Below are 18,688 nucleotides of genomic sequence, written 5' to 3' on the forward strand. Positions count from 1 at the left end.
ATAATTTGTAGCAAAATTTGTTTGCAGATGACACTTGGTTTTATATTTTATACTGTATAATGCAATGATATACATGTATTTTTAAGTATGACTTGTGTTGTTTTGGAGCCGCTGTACCTAAGAGAGTTTTCTTCTCTTAGCATATTGACAAGGTGTTCAAACAGAAAGATCTGCAACAACAACTGGTAGATGCAAAGCTTCATCAGGCACAGGCACTGCTCAAGGGCTCGGAGGATCGGCATCAGAAGGAGAAAGACTTTGTGAGTTTTTTAACACTGTACTGCAAACATGCAGTCAGCTGAAGTTATAGAAACAAACATATTTGCTAATTGAGGAGATGAATGTACCATAACTGTACTGTGAGACTTGCACTATATATCTGCCAGTGTGGTTATGCCCTCTGGGCAAGAGCTGCCAGTCACTAATTAAGATTTATGTGGTTTGTCATTTCTTTCTTTTTCAGCTCCTGAAAGAGGCAGCTGAGTCCCAGAGGATGTATGAGCTCATGAAACAGCAGGAAGTCCATCTGAAACAGCAGGTGAGGAACATAGAATAGATCACACACCTATAGGACAGCTCCAGTTATTAGTTAGAAAAATAATAATTTTACAACAATAATTTTACAAAAATATAAAAATAAATGAACTTTCTATTTATCAAAGAATACTGGAAAAAAAGTATCGCAGTTTACACAAAAATATTAAACCGCACAAATGTTTTTAACATTGATAATAAGAAATTCTTCTAATGCACCAAATCAACATATTAGACTTTGATTTCTGAAGAATCATGTGACGATGAAGACTGGAGTAATGATGCTGAAAATTCAGCTTTGCGTCACGGGAATAAGTTACATTTTAAAATGTATTAAAATAGAAAATGGTACTTTTGAAATTGTAACAATATTTGACCATATTACTGTATTTTTTGTAAAATTAATCCAGCATTGGTGAGCAAAATAGACTTCTTTCAAAAACACTAAAGGGATAGTTCACCCAAACATGAAAATGCTGTCATTACTCACCCACATGTTGTTCCAAACCCGTAAGACTTTCGTTCATTTTCAGAACACAAATTAAGATATATTTGACGAAATCTGAGAGCTTTCTGACCCTCCATAGAAAGCAAGGGAACTAGCACATTCAAGGCCCAGAAAGGTAGAAAGGACATCGTTAAAGCAGTCCATGTGACATCAGTGGTTCAACCTTAATTTCACGAATCTGCAAGAATACTTTTTGTGCACAAAGCAAACAAAGATAATGACTTTATTCAACAAATTCTTCTCTTCCGTGTCAGTCCCCGCTGTACGTTCACGAGAGTATCACGATGCATGTGTGTGGTGCTGCTGACGCAGGAGCCGCCGTTCTGACGTAGGACATCCATCTCTCTTAGTTCATTGTCTGTATTCTGGTTCAGATAAGTACGGCTGGGCAAAAAATTGCAAGTCATCCTCTCTGTCAAAATCTTCAGACATGTTTATGAAGACTTATGTACAGTGTGCATCTTCTGCTTGTAAAGGTGCAGCGCATGCATGTTCTACGTCAGAACGGCGGCTCCTGCGTTAGCAGCACCACACACATGCGTCTTGATACTCTCGTGAACGTACAGCTGAGACTGACATGGAAAAGAAGAGTTTGTTGAATAAAGTCGTTATTTTTGTTTGCTTTGGGCACAAAAACTATTCTTGTAGATTCATAAAATTAAGGTTGAACCACTGATGTCACATGGACCGTTTTAACGATGTCCTTTCTACCTTTCTGAGCCTTGAACATGTCAGTTACGTTGCTGTCTATGGAGGGTCAGAAAGCTCTGGGATTTCATCAGAAATATCTTAATCTGTGTTCTGAAGATGAACCAAGGTCTTACGGGTTTGGAACGACATGAGGGTGAGTAATTAATGACAGAATTTTAATTTTTGGGTGAACTATCCCTTTAAGAAATTTTACTAACCCGAAACTTTTGAAAAGTAGTGTATATTTACGTTGAATGCGGGATCTACCAACTACCCAGAACTCCCTAGCGTTGTTTTTTACACAGTCAAGCGGCAATTAGAAAAATGTGTTAACTTTTCATGTGTTTATCTTAAGTTAATCTGAGGCTAAAATTTATTTTTTGTCTTTTACAGCTCTCATTGTACACGGAGAAGTTTGAAGAGTTTCAAAACACACTTTCCAAAAGCAACGAGGTGTTCACAACATTCAAACAAGAGATGGAAAAGGTAAATGACTGTTTAATAATTATTGGATGCTGTGGATTCATGTGGACTTCAAGGCCTGTATACATGCATAGATCTTGGGCGTTGTTACATATTTCACAACATGAAACCTAAATCTCTAAAGCCTGTATGTGAAGGTGATTTAATCTGTATTTGTATTGTGCCGCAGATGACAAAGAAGATTAAGAAGCTGGAGAAGGAAACCACCATGTACAGATCACGATGGGAAAGTAGTAACAAAGCCCTGCTGGAAATGGCAGAGGAGGTGATTGTTGTACTCAAATCTCTTGTATTTGTCAGTTAAAGCTTTGTTACACCAGCTGAATATCTTAGTTTTATGTCATTTCTCTCTGTGTCCACTGTAGAAAACACTACGAGACAAGGAGTTCGAAAGCCTGCAAGTGAAGGTCCAGCGACTGGAAAAGCTCTGTCGTGCGTTACAGATGGAACGCAACGAGCTGAGTAAGAAGGTTCAGGGTGTCTCCACAGGCATTGAGAGTAAGCCAGAAACAGAGACGGGGTCACCATCAGAAGCCACAGACTCGGAGGAGGGCAGCCCTGTCCATCAGAACAACCCAGAGACTCCACAGACCGCTTGTAGCCCGGCGTGCCACTGCGCTCCAGAACTAGAGGCCGAAACTCACAGAGAGGTTTGCTCAGCCCAGGATTGAGTCTTGCTGTTTCTGGGCGGCCAGGACACACACAATCCTTCCCGCCTCTACCCGACCCCCGACCCTCTGTCGGCAGTCAGCCTCTGTTGTTTTCTGCATCTGTGTCCACAACGGAACCGCTGACTTGGCTGCTCCTGGGGTGGGGGGGTTTCATTGTGTCAGGGAAGATTGTGCCTTCAACATGATTCCTATGCTGCGTTTATATTCTTTGGTTTTTATGTGGCTTGCTTTATCCCACCCTATTCCCGAGAAAATCCCATATTTGCGTTTAGAGGGGCATAGATGTTGCTGCTGTGTCGGAATGCTCAGTGTTTGTCCACTAAATGCTTGTCTCTTTTCAGTTTGGCTGAATAAAAACGTAAAGAATCTTAACAGGTGGATTGCTGAAATCGGTGAAAAATTCTTTGCCGTGAAACAGCAGTTAGGTGATACTATTTCTTTGGGTGTTTTTATTTAATTTCTCGCCTTAAGTTGTTGTACCAGGTCAAATTTGCTTGTACACTTTCCAGCCGCCCTCTTTCTTCGGTTTAAATCCCACAAATCCTAGTTTGCACCAAACAAAGAATGTATGATTTGTTATTCATCTTCACTACTCAGAGTTTAGAATTGTAGGCGTACAGTTAAGACTAACATTGTTTTTTGAGGTTAAGGTTCATGTAATCTGAGCCTAGATTTTTTAAATGCTTTTGCACAGCACTTGAATTTGTCACATGTATCTTTTAGTTTACACCATCTTAGAGCACCACTAGCTTCTTTGATAAGTTTATATATCCACCGTTATAGATACATTCCTTTAACCCAATTCCATTAACTTGTAATTAGCAATGTGCTCTTGAATGTTTCAGTGTGTGATTTCAGTTTGGACAGTTTTTTTTTTAGATACTGATCACATGGTTGTTTGTGTCTTACTTGATGTGTTATTCAAAATGTAAAAAAAGAAAGCCCAGATTAAACAGGAAGATTCAAGTACACTCTATGCAATTCTAGCTTTGTCTAGCTCTGTGAAATGAATGTACGTTCCACACAAAGTGACTTAGTTTTGAGATGTCAGTCAATTTCAGCACTCTTGAATTGTTTCCCTCCAATACCTTTGACAAAGTATTGTTGTGCCCCTTCAGTACTGGTAAAGTGTTGAGTGTAAAGTGCATCAAGTCATCCGTGGACCATGTAAATCCTTCCATATTTCATTCCAGTCAGTCAAGGTTTCTGCACAGGTTTCGATTTTCTGTTTCAAAATGTTTGTCAACTGGTATTTGATTTTATTTGCTGGCCATTAGATACTGATCACATGGTTGTTTGTGTCTTACTTGATGTGTTATTCAAAATGTAAAAAAAAGAAAGCCCAGTTTCATCAGATTAAACAGGAAGATTCAAGTACACTCTATGCAATTCTAGCTCTGTCTAGCTCTGTGAAATGAATGTACGTTCCACACAAAGTGACTTAGTTTTGAGATGTCAGTCAATTTCAGCACTCTTGAATTGTTTCCCTCCAATACCTTTGACAAAGTATTGTTGTGCCCCTTCAGTACTGGTAAAGTGTTGAGTGTAAAGTGCATCAAGTCATCCGTGGACCATGTAAATCCTTCCATATTTCATTCCAGTCAGTCAAGGTTTCTGCACAGGTTTCGATTTTCTGTTTCAAAATGTTTGTCAACTGGTATTTGATTTTATTTGCTGGCCATTCAAATTTGACATTCCCATGAATGTACCAAAGATGTTTCTCGATTTCCCCTCACAACCTGTATACGTTTATTTGCCAATTAAAATACTAAGAACATTAAAATGTGATTTATGTTTTCATTGTTGATAAACTGATGATAACGTAAACTAATAACTTTGCCTGCATGGTTGAGAAACAAAACTTTAAAATAGAAAAACTAAACGTTTATATTGTGTAAATTAAGTATTAAATTAGTAAGTATATATGCATGGTATTTTTGTATTAGTAATGCTCAATGTTTGAACTCGATTTAACCGCACTCAATGTTCGAGGGGCATAATAATAGAACAAAACAATAAACCTTTCATTTACCGGCCATTCTAATACAAATGAGATGTTGGTTGTGTTCTCGGTTGTAAAACTGAAGATATTAAATGTACCGTGTTATTTTGTTGTTATTAAAGACCGGGCCGTTAGAATTGTTTATTGTTCAGCGGGGACCTGTTTTTGTCTGTACCGGAAGTGAAATCCGTCCTTTCCGTTGGTAACCGGGCGAAGTTGAGCACGCGTACCGCGTACCGTCTATTTTTTTTTATTATTCCTACGGCAGGTTTAAATATAATTTCTGTTATATTCTGTCGATACAAAGCGGGAGATAATGGTAAGCCTAGTTCTATGTATTTTCTGAGCTATTAAATGACTTGCACACACACCGGAAGTCTGTTGACCGCTGGTTTTGATTAGTTAACAGATGCTAAGTTTCAAATTTGGCGAAATACTAGGTCCTTCATATGATTGTAACAGGACACCAGTGACTGTATTGAGACAATACGAGGAAGAGCAGGAACACTTCCAGCAATGCATCCAGTCTTGTGTAACTGACACAGTCGCTTGTCGTGTGTTAAATGAGCTTTAACGCACTCGTGCTTCATGTTTGGCATAGAAACCCATTCTCCTGCAGGGCCATGAGAGGTCCATCACCCAGATCAAATACAACAGAGAAGGAGATCTCTTGTTCTCAGTGGCCAAGGATCCAGTAAGTGATCAACTACACAGGAAAACATCCCAGTCTTGTTTTTTGTTGTTATGTTTCACATGTATTTTGTCATCATAGATTGCGAATGTGTGGTACTCTGTCAATGGAGAAAGGCTCGGCACTTACACTGGACACACAGGTGCCGTCTGGTGTGTGGATGCTGACTGTATCCTTTCTAAAAGATCTTCTGGACTGGTGGAGCAATGCTAAATCTCATTAAGTTGTTCGTTTACTAAATCAATTTGGGTATAGGTGAATGTTTGACCTGCACTCTTCTTTAGTCATTTGTTTTTGGAAAAGTTGTTCTTAACATGTTGCAAAGGGGACACTAAGAACGTATTGACGGGATCTGCTGATAACAGCTGCAGGCTCTGGGACTGTGAGAATGTGTGGTACTCTGTCAATGGAGAAAGGCTCGGCACTTACACTGGACACACAGGTGCCGTCTGGTGTGTGGATGCTGACTGTATCCTTTCTAAAAGATCTTCTGGACTGGTGGAGCAATGCTAAATCTCATTAAGTTGTTCGTTTACTAAATCAATTTGGGTATAGGTGAATGTTTCACCTGCACTCTTTAGTCATTTGTTTTTGGAAAAGTTGTTCTTAACATGTTGCAAAGGGGACACTAAGAACGTATTGACAGGATCTGCTGATAACAGCTGCAGGCTCTGGGACTGTGAGACAGGTTGGCAGTTTAGTGCAGTATCACATACACAAATACCTCTGTTCCTTTCTTGACACATGACAGAGATTCCAACAAAGGGATACGTTTATTAACATTTTAAATCAAACTGCAAGTGCTGATTATTGAAACCAATTTGAATTTTGTCAAGAATTGAAACGTATTGATGTTTTTTTTAGTTTGAATGTTAAATATATTTGAGATATTAGTATTTTAAAATAAAACTTCAGTAGCATACCGTTCTTCTTTGCAATCAAACATTTGTGACCCGTGCTGGCAAAATGAGTCCGAATGCGCACGGTCTAATTTTGAATCACTTGCTGCTCTTGATTGAACTGCTTTTGTAGTTTTAAAAATCGTATTTATTTTTCATGAACACACTAAAGGGATTTTTACATTTGATTACTTGTTTTTCTTGAATGCTTTTGTTTAGACGTAAAATGAAAAAGGTTATGTGCTATTAGTTTTTTTTCTTATATTCTACTGTGTTTTTGCATCTGTTCTTATTTATAATAACAGAGATCAAATAAAAAAATTGCTATATTGTGATTATTAGTATAGAAATGATTATTATTAAGAAAAGAAGTGGAGGAAAAGATGCAACGTTGCAGGTGATTTTGCTTTGGAACCTTCCGAAAACTTGAACTGGATTTTTCTCAACCTTGACTTTGCTGACTCTTGACTATCGTCAGACAGGTTTAGCTCAAGACATCATACATCATTCTGAAGGTCTTTTAATGGAGAATGTGAAAATGTAAAAAACTCATTTTGCCAGCATGGGTCATATTTTAAAATTGTCAATTTTTTTAATAATACATAATAATAATTGAACTTTTCTTAATTTTCTCAGTAACTTCAGCCTTTTATTTTTTTGACAATCCCCAGATGGTCACAACATCTACATATTGTTGTTAATAATACTGCTGATAACAGCTGCAGGCTCTGGGACTGTGAGACAGGTTGGCAGTTTAGTGCAGTATCACATACACAAATACCTCTCTGTTCTGTTTTGTTTAGACGTAAAATGAAAAAGGTTATGTGCTATTTGTTTTTTTTTTCTTATATTCTACTGTGTTTTTGCATCTGTTCTTATTTATAATAACAGAGATCAAATAAAAAAATTGCTATATTGTGATTATTAGTATAGAAATGATTATTATTAAGAAAAGAAGTGGAGGAAAAGATGCAACGTTGCAGGTGATTTTGCTTTGGAACCTTCCGAAAACTTGAACTGGATTTTTCTCAACCTTGACTTTGCTGACTCTTGACTATCGTCAGACAGGTTTAGCTCAAGACATCATACATCATTCTGAAGGTCTTTTAATGGAGAATGTGAAAATGTAAAAAAAACCTTCATTTTTGAAAAATTGCTCATTCTGACTCATTTTGCCAGCATGGGTCATATTTTAAAATTGTCAATTTTTTTTAATAATACATAATAATAATTGAACTTTTCTTAATTTTCTCAGTAACTTCAGCCTTTTATTTTTTTGACAATCCCCAGATGGTCACAACATCTACATATTGTTGTTAATAATAATAATAATAATAATAGTCAAACCATTTTTAATTTCCTCAATTTAAGCCTTTTAATTTTTTACTATCTCCAGACAGTCATATGTCTGCATACTGTTTGTGTAATATTAATATCTTACATTTAAATCACAGAGGCTTATTATTATTAGTACTATTATTAATAAAGTGTAAACTTAATTTTCTCAGTAATTTCAGCCTTTTTTTAATTTTTACAATCTCCAGACAGTCACACCACCTGCATATTGTTTTAAAAATATTATAATAATTCTACATTTTCTCAATTTCTCCCCTTTTTTTCTCATTTTGCCAGCATGGGTCATATTTTAAAATTGTCAATTTTTTTAATAATACATAATAATAATTGAACTTTTCTTAATTTTCTCAGTAACTTCAGCCTTTTATTTTTTTGACAATCCCCAGATGGTCACAACATCTACATATTGTTGTTAATAATAATAATAATAATAATAGTCAAACCATTTTTAATTTCCTCAATTTAAGCCTTTTAATTTTTTACAATCTCCAGACAGTCATATGTCTGCATACTGTTTGTGTAATATTAATATCTTACATTTAAATCACAGAGGCTTATTATTATTAGTACTATTATTAATAAAGTGTAAACTTAATTTTCTCAGTAATTTCAGCCTTTTTTTAATTTTTACAATCTCCAGACAGTCACACCACCTGCATATTGTTTTAAAAATATTTTAATAATTCTACATTTTCTCAATTTCACCCCTTTTTTTTTTTACCATCTCCAGACAGTCACACCACCAGCATATTGTTTTAAAAATATGAATACTTAAAAAAATATTAATATTTTTCAATTTTTTATACAATCCCCACAGTAAAAAAAACACCTGTACATTAAATGTAAAGCCTTACAAAACTATATATATATATATATATATATATATATATATTTATTTATTATCTCAAAGAAAAGCGTCATGTCTTTATTCTATTTGTCCAGTGTTGTAAGTTGAGCTTTATTTCACAAACCACTAAAAAAAACCCTAATATTTAATATCAGTCAACAAGCAGCATTTTCCAAAATGTCAAACACACACCTTTAGTCTTGTTGAATGAAGTTTGTGTGTTGACTTCCTCAGGAAAGCAGCTGGCTCTGCTGGAGACGAGCTCGGCGGTGAGGACGTGTGGCTTTGACTTCAGTGGGAACATCATCATGTTTTCCACAGACAAGCAGATGGGCTACCAGTGCTTTCTCAACTATTTTGACCTGCGAGACCCCCAACAAATCGGTTAGTGTTTGACCACTTGTGATTAGAGCAATATTGGTGATGCTTCCTGGCAAAGGTATTTAATATTGCATTTCTTTCCCACAGAGGACAACCAGCCATATCAGTCTGTGCCGTGCAATGAGTCAAAGATCACCAGCGCTGTGTGGGGTCCGCTGGGAGAGTTTGTGATTGCCGGTCATGAGAATGGAGAAATTAACCAGTACAGTGCTAAGGTTTGTGCCTTTTGTTTCTCTTACATGACCAATCAATATTGGGGTCAATAAGAGTAAAAAATATATATATATATATATATAATTAATTCAGCAAGGATGCATTAAATTGACCAAAAGTGACTGTACATTTGTATTCTTTTTATTCATCATATAATATTATATTGTGTATACCACTGTGGCTTAGTGGTAAAGCATTGTGTTAGCAGCGCAAAAGGTCATGGGTTAAATTCCCAGGGAACACACATACTGGTAAAAAATGTATAGCCTGAATGCACTGTAAGTTGCTTAGGATAAAAGCTTCTGCTAAATGCATAAATTATTATTAAATTATTATGCAGAACAACTGTTTTCAACATGATAACTTAACTTAACAGACTTACACTCAATGTGTGGCAGCACTTCCCCTGGGGGAAATATATATGTATATAATTTAAATATAAAACAGCAGACGGGCTTATTGAAAGAGCAAATTCATTTTCTGCCAGCAGGAGGCGCTTTTGGAGCGGCAGAGATAGCGGTTTCCCCAGTAACGGCTGTAATCATAGCAGCTCTGGGCTCATGAATGCTACTTTATCAGGCATTATAGGAAAGATTAAATAAATTATATCAAAACTTTTCTGAAGACAATCGGTTCCCTTCAAAAAAAGATACATTCATATAAAATCACCTGTGCCACGTTTTGATTTTGAAACAGTGGTCATGTTTATTTAACGAACTCAAAGCCTTTTGGCAAATCTATTTGTGGTGGTCAGTGTTGATATTGTGGCGAGCAAATCAGCATATTTGAATGATTTCTGAAGGATCATGTGACACTGAAAACTGGAGTAATGATGCTGAAAATTCAGCTTTGCATCACAGGAATAAATTTAAATTATATTAAAAAAGAAAACAGTCATTTAAAATTGTAATGTTTTACAGCATTACTGTTTTTACTGTATTTTCGATCAAATAAATGCAGCCTTAGAAGAGTCTTCAAAAACATTACAAATCTTACAGATTTAAGAGACGTTGGTTGTCTAATGTGTGATTTTTTTCAGTCAGGGGAGATTTTGAAGACTGCAAAGGAACACACCAAACAGATCAACGACATCCAGTCGTCTGTGGATCTCACGATGCTCATCAGTGCCTCCAAAGACTGCACTGCCAAGGTTTGTGTCGAAAAAGCGAATGGTAAACTGTGTCAGGAATAATGCTGGGTTAGTCTGACTCGCATACCGCTTCATTCATTGTGCAGCTGTTTGACTCCACAAGCCTCGAGCACATCAAAACCTTCAAGACAGAGCGACCTGTTAACTCCGCTGCTATCTCACCCATCATGGATCATGTACGTCTTGGAAATCTACTATTGTGTCTCCCATGCTGAACTTCAGTTAATGTGTTATTTGTGTAACTGCAAGCAAACTGTGTTGCTCAGGTGGTGATGGGAGGTGGTCAGGAGGCCATGGAAGTCACAACCACCTCTACTAGGATCGGTAAATTCGAGGCCAGGTTAGTGTGTTCAACTGTGATTCACACACGCGTGGAAAATGTCATTTGCAGGCCTGGTAAAGTAATGGCAATTTAAAATCTTGAAAATGCATTGATATGAAGGGAAAATAATCCTTATCCAGAATTGCCACACTCTTCTAGGTTTTTCCATGCAGCTTATGAAGAGGAGTTTGGCCGTGTGAAGGGACACTTTGGCCCCATTAACTGCGTGGCCTTTCACCCAGATGGGAAAAGGTGAGTTCCTGGATTTAGATTTTCTTATAACATTTACTTTGATTTATCAGTCATGTAAAAATTTTCTATATTTGTCCTTCATAATTTCATTAACCATCACACTCTTTTGCACTCACAGTTACAGCAGTGGAGGAGAGGATGGTTACGTCAGAATTCATTACTTTGACCCCCACTATTTTGATTTTGAGCTCGAGGCGTAATAACCAGTGATCGTCAACATTCCCGACATCCAGGACAGATCACCACAAGTAACACCTGATCAACTTCACAAGGATGAACATGGAGATTGTGTTTCATACGGTCACCTTCATACAAATATTGCATTTAAAGCATTTGATCCAATATATATATTTAATGAATGGAACATTCTGAATAAACTGGGTTTGAGATAAAGTGGCCTGTTTTGTTACTGCTTGTCTTTTTACATATTGGTGCCCTCACTGTAGAAATACTCAAATGGATGTGCTTGGTTTAACTAATACAAGTTGTTTTTAAAGTATTTTTTTCCTACAATTAATCTAGGTTATGATATTACACGCATTAAAGGGATATTTCATCCAAAAATTAAAATGCTGCGATTTGCTAGTTCTTGCAGTGAGATGCTGCTTCACTCTTCTTGCATGCCTTTTGGTTACATGTGGTTTTCCACTGCAAGGATGATCAGTTGTCTCCCTGTAGCACTTGTCTTAGGCATCTTACATTACAGACACTGCAGTTTGTTTGCTCTGGCCACATCTGCGGTCCTCATGCCTCCTTGCAGCAAGACTATGGCATGATCACACAGGAGATGAGGAGCCCTGGACCTTTTTCTTGTTTTTCAGTCAGTAGAAAGGTCTCTTTAACATAACATTATAACTGCCTGCCACTGAAGGACTGTTTCACAGGTGCAATAGTTTATAGTTCATTGAACAAGTGTGGGGGGAAAAAAAACTTTAAACTTTTTCTGATAAAGATCTGCTTATTTGGACTTTTCTAAATTCTATGTAAAATTTAGAAAAGTGTTTATATGCATATATATATACACACACACATGTGGGGAACAATTTTTAAACAGCATTTCTTCATCTTGATACAATTATTTTGTACAGTAGAAGTTCAAATGCTGTTATACCTACTGCACTAACCAGTGCAAACGAACTCAAGACTAAGTGTAAAGTGTTACCAGTGTTTGAAGAGTTTCACTTGCATACATACAACCTAATTTAGCCACTGATAATAGCGCATACTATAAATTTACTGCTAGGAAATCTGTGAACATAAAATTGTGTTTGTGCAAGATTAATGAAATCCACAAAAAGTCAAATTTTTTCTTTATTTACCAAAGTCATTGTTATAAGGACATTTCACAACCACTGAACTCTGGAACTCCAAACGGCTATATCTGGTCAGCCGTGTGACTGACGTGCTAGCGTAACCACAACAGAAAATAATCTGGAATCTAACAGCAATACAGCAAGCCTTTGCCATGCCCCACCAGCCAGGGGAAAGTTCAATACAGAGCCAGCAAAACAGACATCTTAATAAAAACAAACATTTAACCCTTAAAAACGAGGTAAAGGATACCATACCCAAACAGCATCCGCAGAGAAAACTAAATAAGAGCGGCCAATAAGTGTGTCAATCCATGATTTAAAACAAATTCAAGGGGAGAGCTTCCCATGATGGGAGAGAAAAGATATGTGCTATCTCTGGTCCTGTTTCAGGTGCTAACGTCAGTAAACAGTTAACAAAGGATCGAAGGTGGGAGGCAAACAAACATGGTTTCAAGAAAAGAACGAAACATCTGTCATTTCACACTTGAAAATGTAAAAACTTTTATACCGCTTCATTAGATTACAAATAGTAAAACGAGTTTTACAAAATAATTTACAGTCCTTAGCTCAGGACTAGAGCTAACATCTAGCATGTGAATGTGGGTTTGACATTTGACAAGTTCATGCATCCGTGAGGACCACATGTCCTTTCCTCAGACTGTTTTTAGCTCTTCTTTTGGCCTGTAAATGAAAACAAATATACATATAGTTGAAGTGTCATGAACATTCAAGGAAATCAGGGATAAATTCTATGCAAATTTTAACAAGCTAATAAACACTGCAATATACAGTACGGTTAAAAACATTGGTGTTGGTGAGATTTGGTGTTTTGAAAGTCTCATGCTCACCAAGCTACACTTATTTGATCAAAAAGAGAGTAAAAACAGTATTACTACAACAAAGACGTATCAATTTGAATATATTTAAAATGTATTTATTCCTGTGATGGCAAAACTTTTTCAGCATCATTACGGCAGTCTTCAGAGCTGATTTGTTGCTCAAGAAATATTTATCATCAATGTTAAAAGCAGTTGTGCCATTTCATATTTCTGTGGAAACCATTAAATATTTTTTTTTCAGAATGCTTTGAATAGAACATTCAAAAGAACAGCATTCCATTTAGGCCCCGTCCACACGGAGACGCGTTTAGCTGTATACGCATACACTTTATATCGTATAGACGTTAGTCCACACGGATCCGGCGTTTTGGGAGAGTGAAACCGCTATTTTTTTAAACAGGGTCCCAGAGAGGATAAATCTGAAAACGTCGCCCTTGTGTTTTCGTGTGGACAGCGAATCCCTAGATTTTCTGAAACGATGACGTCATCAGCCCGTGTCTCGCCCCTAGTCAGACACCGCTACGTCACGTAACAGCAACATAAACATTAACAAACACTGAACAATTGTCTTTTTCTTAACTAACATTAACACAGATTAATAAATGTATTGGTCCATGTTCGTTTGTATACCACGCGTAAGGTTTATGCGCATAGTCCAAGTCTTATTCTCCGTTTTTAGTGTATCTCTCATAATCCATGATGTGACAGAACTTACCCCTTTGTGTCCATTTTTTCTTCTGAAGCTTTCTCTTCTTCTTTAACATCTGGTATCAAATGAGAGGGACAATGTTTCAATCTCACTTCTCTTAACTATAATACTGTGCTTTTATACAATTTGTGAACAATCAGCCCAATGCATTCTCACAGAAGTTTAACTGAAGTGAAAGAAACTGACTGTACCTGTTGGCTCACCTTTCTTCTCTTCTCCATCCTTCTCTTCTTCAGTCTTCACTCGCTTAGGCTTTTTGTAATTCGCTGCATTTCTCCGGCCGCCCTGTCCTTCGTCCTCGGAGTCCGAGAACTCCTCATCGCAGGCTATCCGCTTGTCATGGGCACGGACTATAGATGAGAAAAACAACAAACATTCATGCTCTGCAGAACTCAGATCTCAAACTAAACGTATATGTGTCCGTATCAGTAAGCATTAAAAGGGTCCACAACGACAAGTCAAGGTGTTTCAATGTTTGGGAGTATACAATTAAAGAAAAAGCTGCCAACAAGTGAATAAAGGTGGCACTCACTGGAGATGCGTTTGTCAGGGTCGTCCTCCTCATCTCCGCTGTCTTCCTGAACAGCATCCTCTGGGATCGCCTGCATCTGAACCCCTGGGGCATGAGGCAACATCCGCAGATTCTCAAACAGACGCTGTCTGTATAGAAAAAAAATAGAAAGGAGACAGATACAAAATATTTAGAGGAGAGAAATATCAAACCATTTCAATGTACACCCTGCAAAGGTACAAAACTAACTTTTTACATGTTAAAATTAGCATTTCAGAGTAAACTTGGTTGTTTTTTTGTAATGTGAGCAAAATTAAATCCCATCGAATCCAATATTTACAAACCCACTCCAATCTACATTCACACATGGTTTAAAAACAGATGTGCCATCATATTTCCATTGATGATTCAAGTTATTTTGAATGAAACATGTGTGGCCCTTCATGACACTTACTTGATCTTTTCAAGATAGTCATTTGTATTCTGATTGGTCATGTTGGAGGGGCTAATGTGAAGCTTGAAATCAGGTCCAAAATACTCAAAGTAGTCATTGTACGGGAGCTCTGATGGAACAAAACAACAAGTTAAATGGTGTTCACCATGGAGAGAACAAAACATGTGATAATCGAACAAAATCAGAGTGTCTCACCGTTGGGAATAGTGCTGTCCAGCGCTACAGCCGTCTCATAGGTCCAGCAGCGGGCCACGTTCCTGATGGTGTAGCCTCCACCTCCCAGCATGAGCAGGGGCAGGTTAAAGCTCTTCATGTACTCCACACACTTAGCATGACCTGAGAGACACACAAGGATTTGGTTAGACACAAATACCATTCACTTTAGAGATGCTTAAGTGGTTTGATTATGTTTGATACCTTTGATGGTGAGGTTAAAGCAGCCCAATCTATCTCCAGACAGAGAGTCAGCGCCACACTGGAGCACCACAGCACTGGGCTGGTACATCTCCATCACTTTGGCCATGATCTGCAGGACATTCAGAAACAGGAGATTTTCAAGACTCAAATTTCACTGCAATTTAAGAAACACGTTTTGACTTTTTTACACTTGGGTAAGTTTACAGACTTACAGGTTTGAATATGGCTTCATATGACTCATCATCTATACCATCTCTCAGTGGGTAATTCACTGCATAGTATTTTCCCTTCCCTGCACCAATATCCTGCAAAAAAAACAAAACTAAGCTAAGCTTCAAGCTCCTTTTTAACCAAAAAAGTATTTATTTAACTTGCAAGTACTTACTCGGAGGTCTCCAGTACCAGGGAAATACTCTCCATACTTGTGGAAGGACACAGTCATGACACGGTCTGTTGTGTAGAAAGCTTCCTCAACTCCATCCCCGTGATGAATGTCAATGTCGATGTAAAGCACTCTTTGATGGTACCTAAAAAGATTTATGAGGCCTTCAGTTAAAAAGTCAAAGTGTGTGTTTTTTTAAGTAATCACAAATGTTTCTTTAAGAGCTCATTGATTGATTTTATGAAATATAGACATTCCCGGTAAAAAGCTTGAATAATTACAATGTTGTAATGGTTAAAATTAAACACTTCCTACTAATGTTGAAAAACGCTTTTGCTGCTTAATTTTTTTGTGGAAACCATGATACACTACCATTAGAAAATTTGAAGGAAAAAAATAAAAATAAGCTTTGCATCAAAGAATAAATTACATTAACACATTACGGTTTTACTGTATTTTTGATCAAATAAATGTAGCTCTGGTGAGCATAAGAGACTTATTTCAAAAACATGAATTATCCCAAACTTTTGACTGGTAGTGCGTGTATAAATAACAACAAATTAATAAAAGTATTTTTATCTGTAGTGTTTTTTTGTTGTCGTTTAGTTAAAGGGCATACTTGAGCAGCTCCAGAATGGCGAGTACGATGTCGTTGACATAGCAGAATCCAGATGCCTCAGATTTCTTGGCATGATGAAGGCCTCCTGCCCAATTAATGGCAATGTCTGTCTGCTGTTTGTTGAGTTTCACAGCCCCAGCTGAAAATTATTAAAAAACATTTAACTGTACCAAACCGTAAGAAGATTCTGTAATCTTTATTAAATACACTAAAATACACTTACCAACAGATCCACCTGTTGAGAGCTGACAGAACTCAAATAAGCCGTCAAAGACAGGACAATCCTCCCCTACGTTAACTGCAGAGACAATAAAACATGTTCACTGTACATTCAAAACACGGAAACAAGTCCAAAGTAAAGCAACTTGCATCACAGTTCAATTTTACTGCACTCTTTTTTAAGACCTCATATTTGAACATCTTGAGCAAAGGGGAAAAAAAGCGTCAACTTACATCTCTGCATCTGCTTGCTGTACTCAGACATGTTGTCTGGGCGGATGGAAAAGAGGAACTTGATGTAATCGTCACTGTGATACTTGGTCATTTCTTCAGCATTGGCTTTATGAGGCCGCTAAACATGCAAACAAGTGAAGAAATCGGCTTAGCTAAATACATAAAATATAAAAAAATAATGATTAATTTCGCTTACATAAATTTCCATTTTCCTATACAGCCCATAGTTGAGCAGGAGGTTGTGGGTCATGCGGATTCTGTGGGGTTTCATGGGATGACCCTGGCCATAGTAGTAATTCCCAACATCCCCTGGGAAAGGAGGAAAAAATTATATTAATAAATACAAAAATATATATATATTAACAAAAATAGAAATTATACAGAATGTCATTAGAGAGAGACACTTCAAGATGAATTATAAAAACTTTGTGAAACTAAAAAAAAAATCTGAATTATTGCTGAGTTTATGGACCAATCAATTTTTGCAACAGGCCTTGAACTAGACACAAAGCCAGCTGCATGGTTCAAATTGATCATTAAAACACCGTAAACCACAACACGCTGTTCATCCGTGATTATAAGGGCAGATGAGAGCAAGAAGCAGGGGCAAGAGACAGAAACAACCCGCGATATAAAGTAGAGCTTCATTCAGACACGCTCGAAGTGATACTAGCACTGAAGACATGAATAAAAGCGGCGAGCTCAATTCATCCCAACTCTTACGGTCCATAATGTGAAGCTAATTTGATCGACGATACATGCGGGAGATAAACAATACTCGTGGTAAAGTGTACGCAGATATACTGCACTTGCAAAAAAAAAAGTGTGTGAATTGTGCTGGTGTTAACTCCATGCTGTGGTCTTGATGCTAACAGCGAATAAGAAGAGCAGCTAAGCTAACACTAGCATTAGCGCGTGCGGCTAAACCCGGCTAACAATTAGGCTGCACTCAGGAACTTAAGCGTTATGCGGAATTTATCCGAAGCAGACCCTGCGTTTCATTTCTCTGACAATAACAGCTCGATATAACGCCGGTAAAAATGCCATTCTTACCGTCATAATAATAGCAAACTTTCTTCTTTGTTCCTTGAGAACTCAGCGCCATTTTACCCTCCAATTACAGCCTGCGCCTACCGGGCTTTCTGCACACTGAGGAACTTCAATAGCAACTTGTCTCGGGGAGCTTTGAGCCAATCACAGCTCAGAGTTCATCAAAGAGGGCGTTGCTACTGCGTGTCTCCGCCAATCATTTATCTTGCTGTCTTAATCAAGTATTTAGGTTTAGTTCTATTTACTTCACAGCTGTTTAAACGTCCGCCAATATAGGCTACATATAGACCGAAAATAAAACAATCACGAAAAAACAAATACTTTTGATAGTCTACTTATGATTTTTATTACCTCGTCATTAACTCATAAACAGAAATTAATAATGTAAGTAGCCTACTCAAAGCCTTTTTTTCTCGACAGTGATAATAACTGATAGAAATGGTCTCCCACTACCAGCAGTGCTCTGTACTCTGTTACTGATTACACGATGAAAACTATAGGCAGTAATGTCTTCTAAAGACAGTGTTGTGGGTAACGCAGTACAAGTAACGCGAGTTACGTAATCAGATTACTTTTTTCAAGTACCTAGTAAAGTAACGCATTACTTTTTTCATTTACAAGAGAATATCTGAGTTACTTTTTCAAATAAGTAACGCAAGTTACTTCATTTTTCAATTTATTGATTGACAGCTCTCCTGTCCCCATGTTGAGAGAAATCAGAAGATGTTACTGTAGTTCTGAAATAAATATGAATATGCATTAATTCATCTCACTCACACACAAAAAAAACCTTATTCCTCAAAATGAATAAAAATAATGCAACTCAGAATATGACGCAAACCTGCAATAATTAAATGTTAAACAACACAAATATGCTTTATGTATTTAATCCCATTCTATTAACCAATGTCTTTGCTTCTGACCTTCGATGATCCAGTTCAA

The 18,688-nt window shown here is 37.2% G+C and overlaps 3 protein-coding genes across 4 annotated transcripts in view; 2 read left to right on the plus strand and 1 right to left on the minus strand.

Annotated features, from left to right (window-relative positions):
• Positions 1-3,826, plus strand: part of txlna (taxilin alpha) — a gene marked incomplete at its 5' end in the record, with an annotated part of 10,411 nt that extends 6,585 nt beyond the window's left edge. Inside the window, one exon of the mRNA XM_016247615.1 lies at positions 2,790-3,826. Coding sequence (XP_016103101.1) covers positions 2,790-2,886 — 97 coding nt within the window. The remainder of the gene's footprint in view (positions 1-2,789) is intronic.
• A 1,206-nt stretch (positions 3,827-5,032) lies between these two features.
• On the plus strand, positions 5,033-11,395 carry eif3i (eukaryotic translation initiation factor 3, subunit I). The gene is made up of 11 exons (XM_016247618.1): positions 5,033-5,207; positions 5,490-5,582; positions 5,661-5,748; positions 6,202-6,267; positions 8,916-9,065; positions 9,150-9,277; positions 10,315-10,425; positions 10,512-10,601; positions 10,692-10,765; positions 10,907-10,999; positions 11,118-11,395. The coding sequence occupies exons 1-11, from the start codon at positions 5,205-5,207 to the stop codon at positions 11,197-11,199; spliced, it is 978 nt and encodes a 325-aa protein (XP_016103104.1). The 5' UTR covers positions 5,033-5,204; the 3' UTR covers positions 11,200-11,395.
• Positions 11,396-12,841: 1,446 nt separating this feature from the next.
• On the minus strand, positions 12,842-17,894 carry LOC107562876 (probable histone deacetylase 1-B). Of its 2 annotated transcripts, none has more exons than XM_016247621.1 (14): positions 17,750-17,894; positions 16,893-17,005; positions 16,697-16,814; positions 16,467-16,541; positions 16,244-16,382; positions 15,628-15,769; positions 15,455-15,547; positions 15,243-15,351; positions 15,021-15,161; positions 14,826-14,934; positions 14,393-14,520; positions 14,064-14,210; positions 13,867-13,915; positions 12,842-12,993 (listed from the first exon to the last, which is right to left on the minus strand). In XM_016247621.1, the coding sequence occupies exons 1-14, from the start codon at positions 17,799-17,801 to the stop codon at positions 12,966-12,968; spliced, it is 1,443 nt and encodes a 480-aa protein (XP_016103107.1). In that variant the 5' UTR covers positions 17,802-17,894; the 3' UTR covers positions 12,842-12,965. The 2 variants fall into 2 exon arrangements, with proteins under 2 accessions (XP_016103107.1, XP_016103106.1); XM_016247620.1 differs by having other exon boundaries at positions 14,052-14,210.
• Positions 17,895-18,688: the final 794 nt, after the last annotated feature.

The sequence above is a fragment of the Sinocyclocheilus grahami genome, unplaced genomic scaffold (genome assembly GCF_001515645.1).
Source record: "Sinocyclocheilus grahami isolate Dianchi unplaced genomic scaffold, SAMN03320097.WGS_v1.1 scaffold845.1, whole genome shotgun sequence".
Lineage (NCBI taxonomy): Eukaryota > Metazoa > Chordata > Actinopteri > Cypriniformes > Cyprinidae > Sinocyclocheilus > Sinocyclocheilus grahami.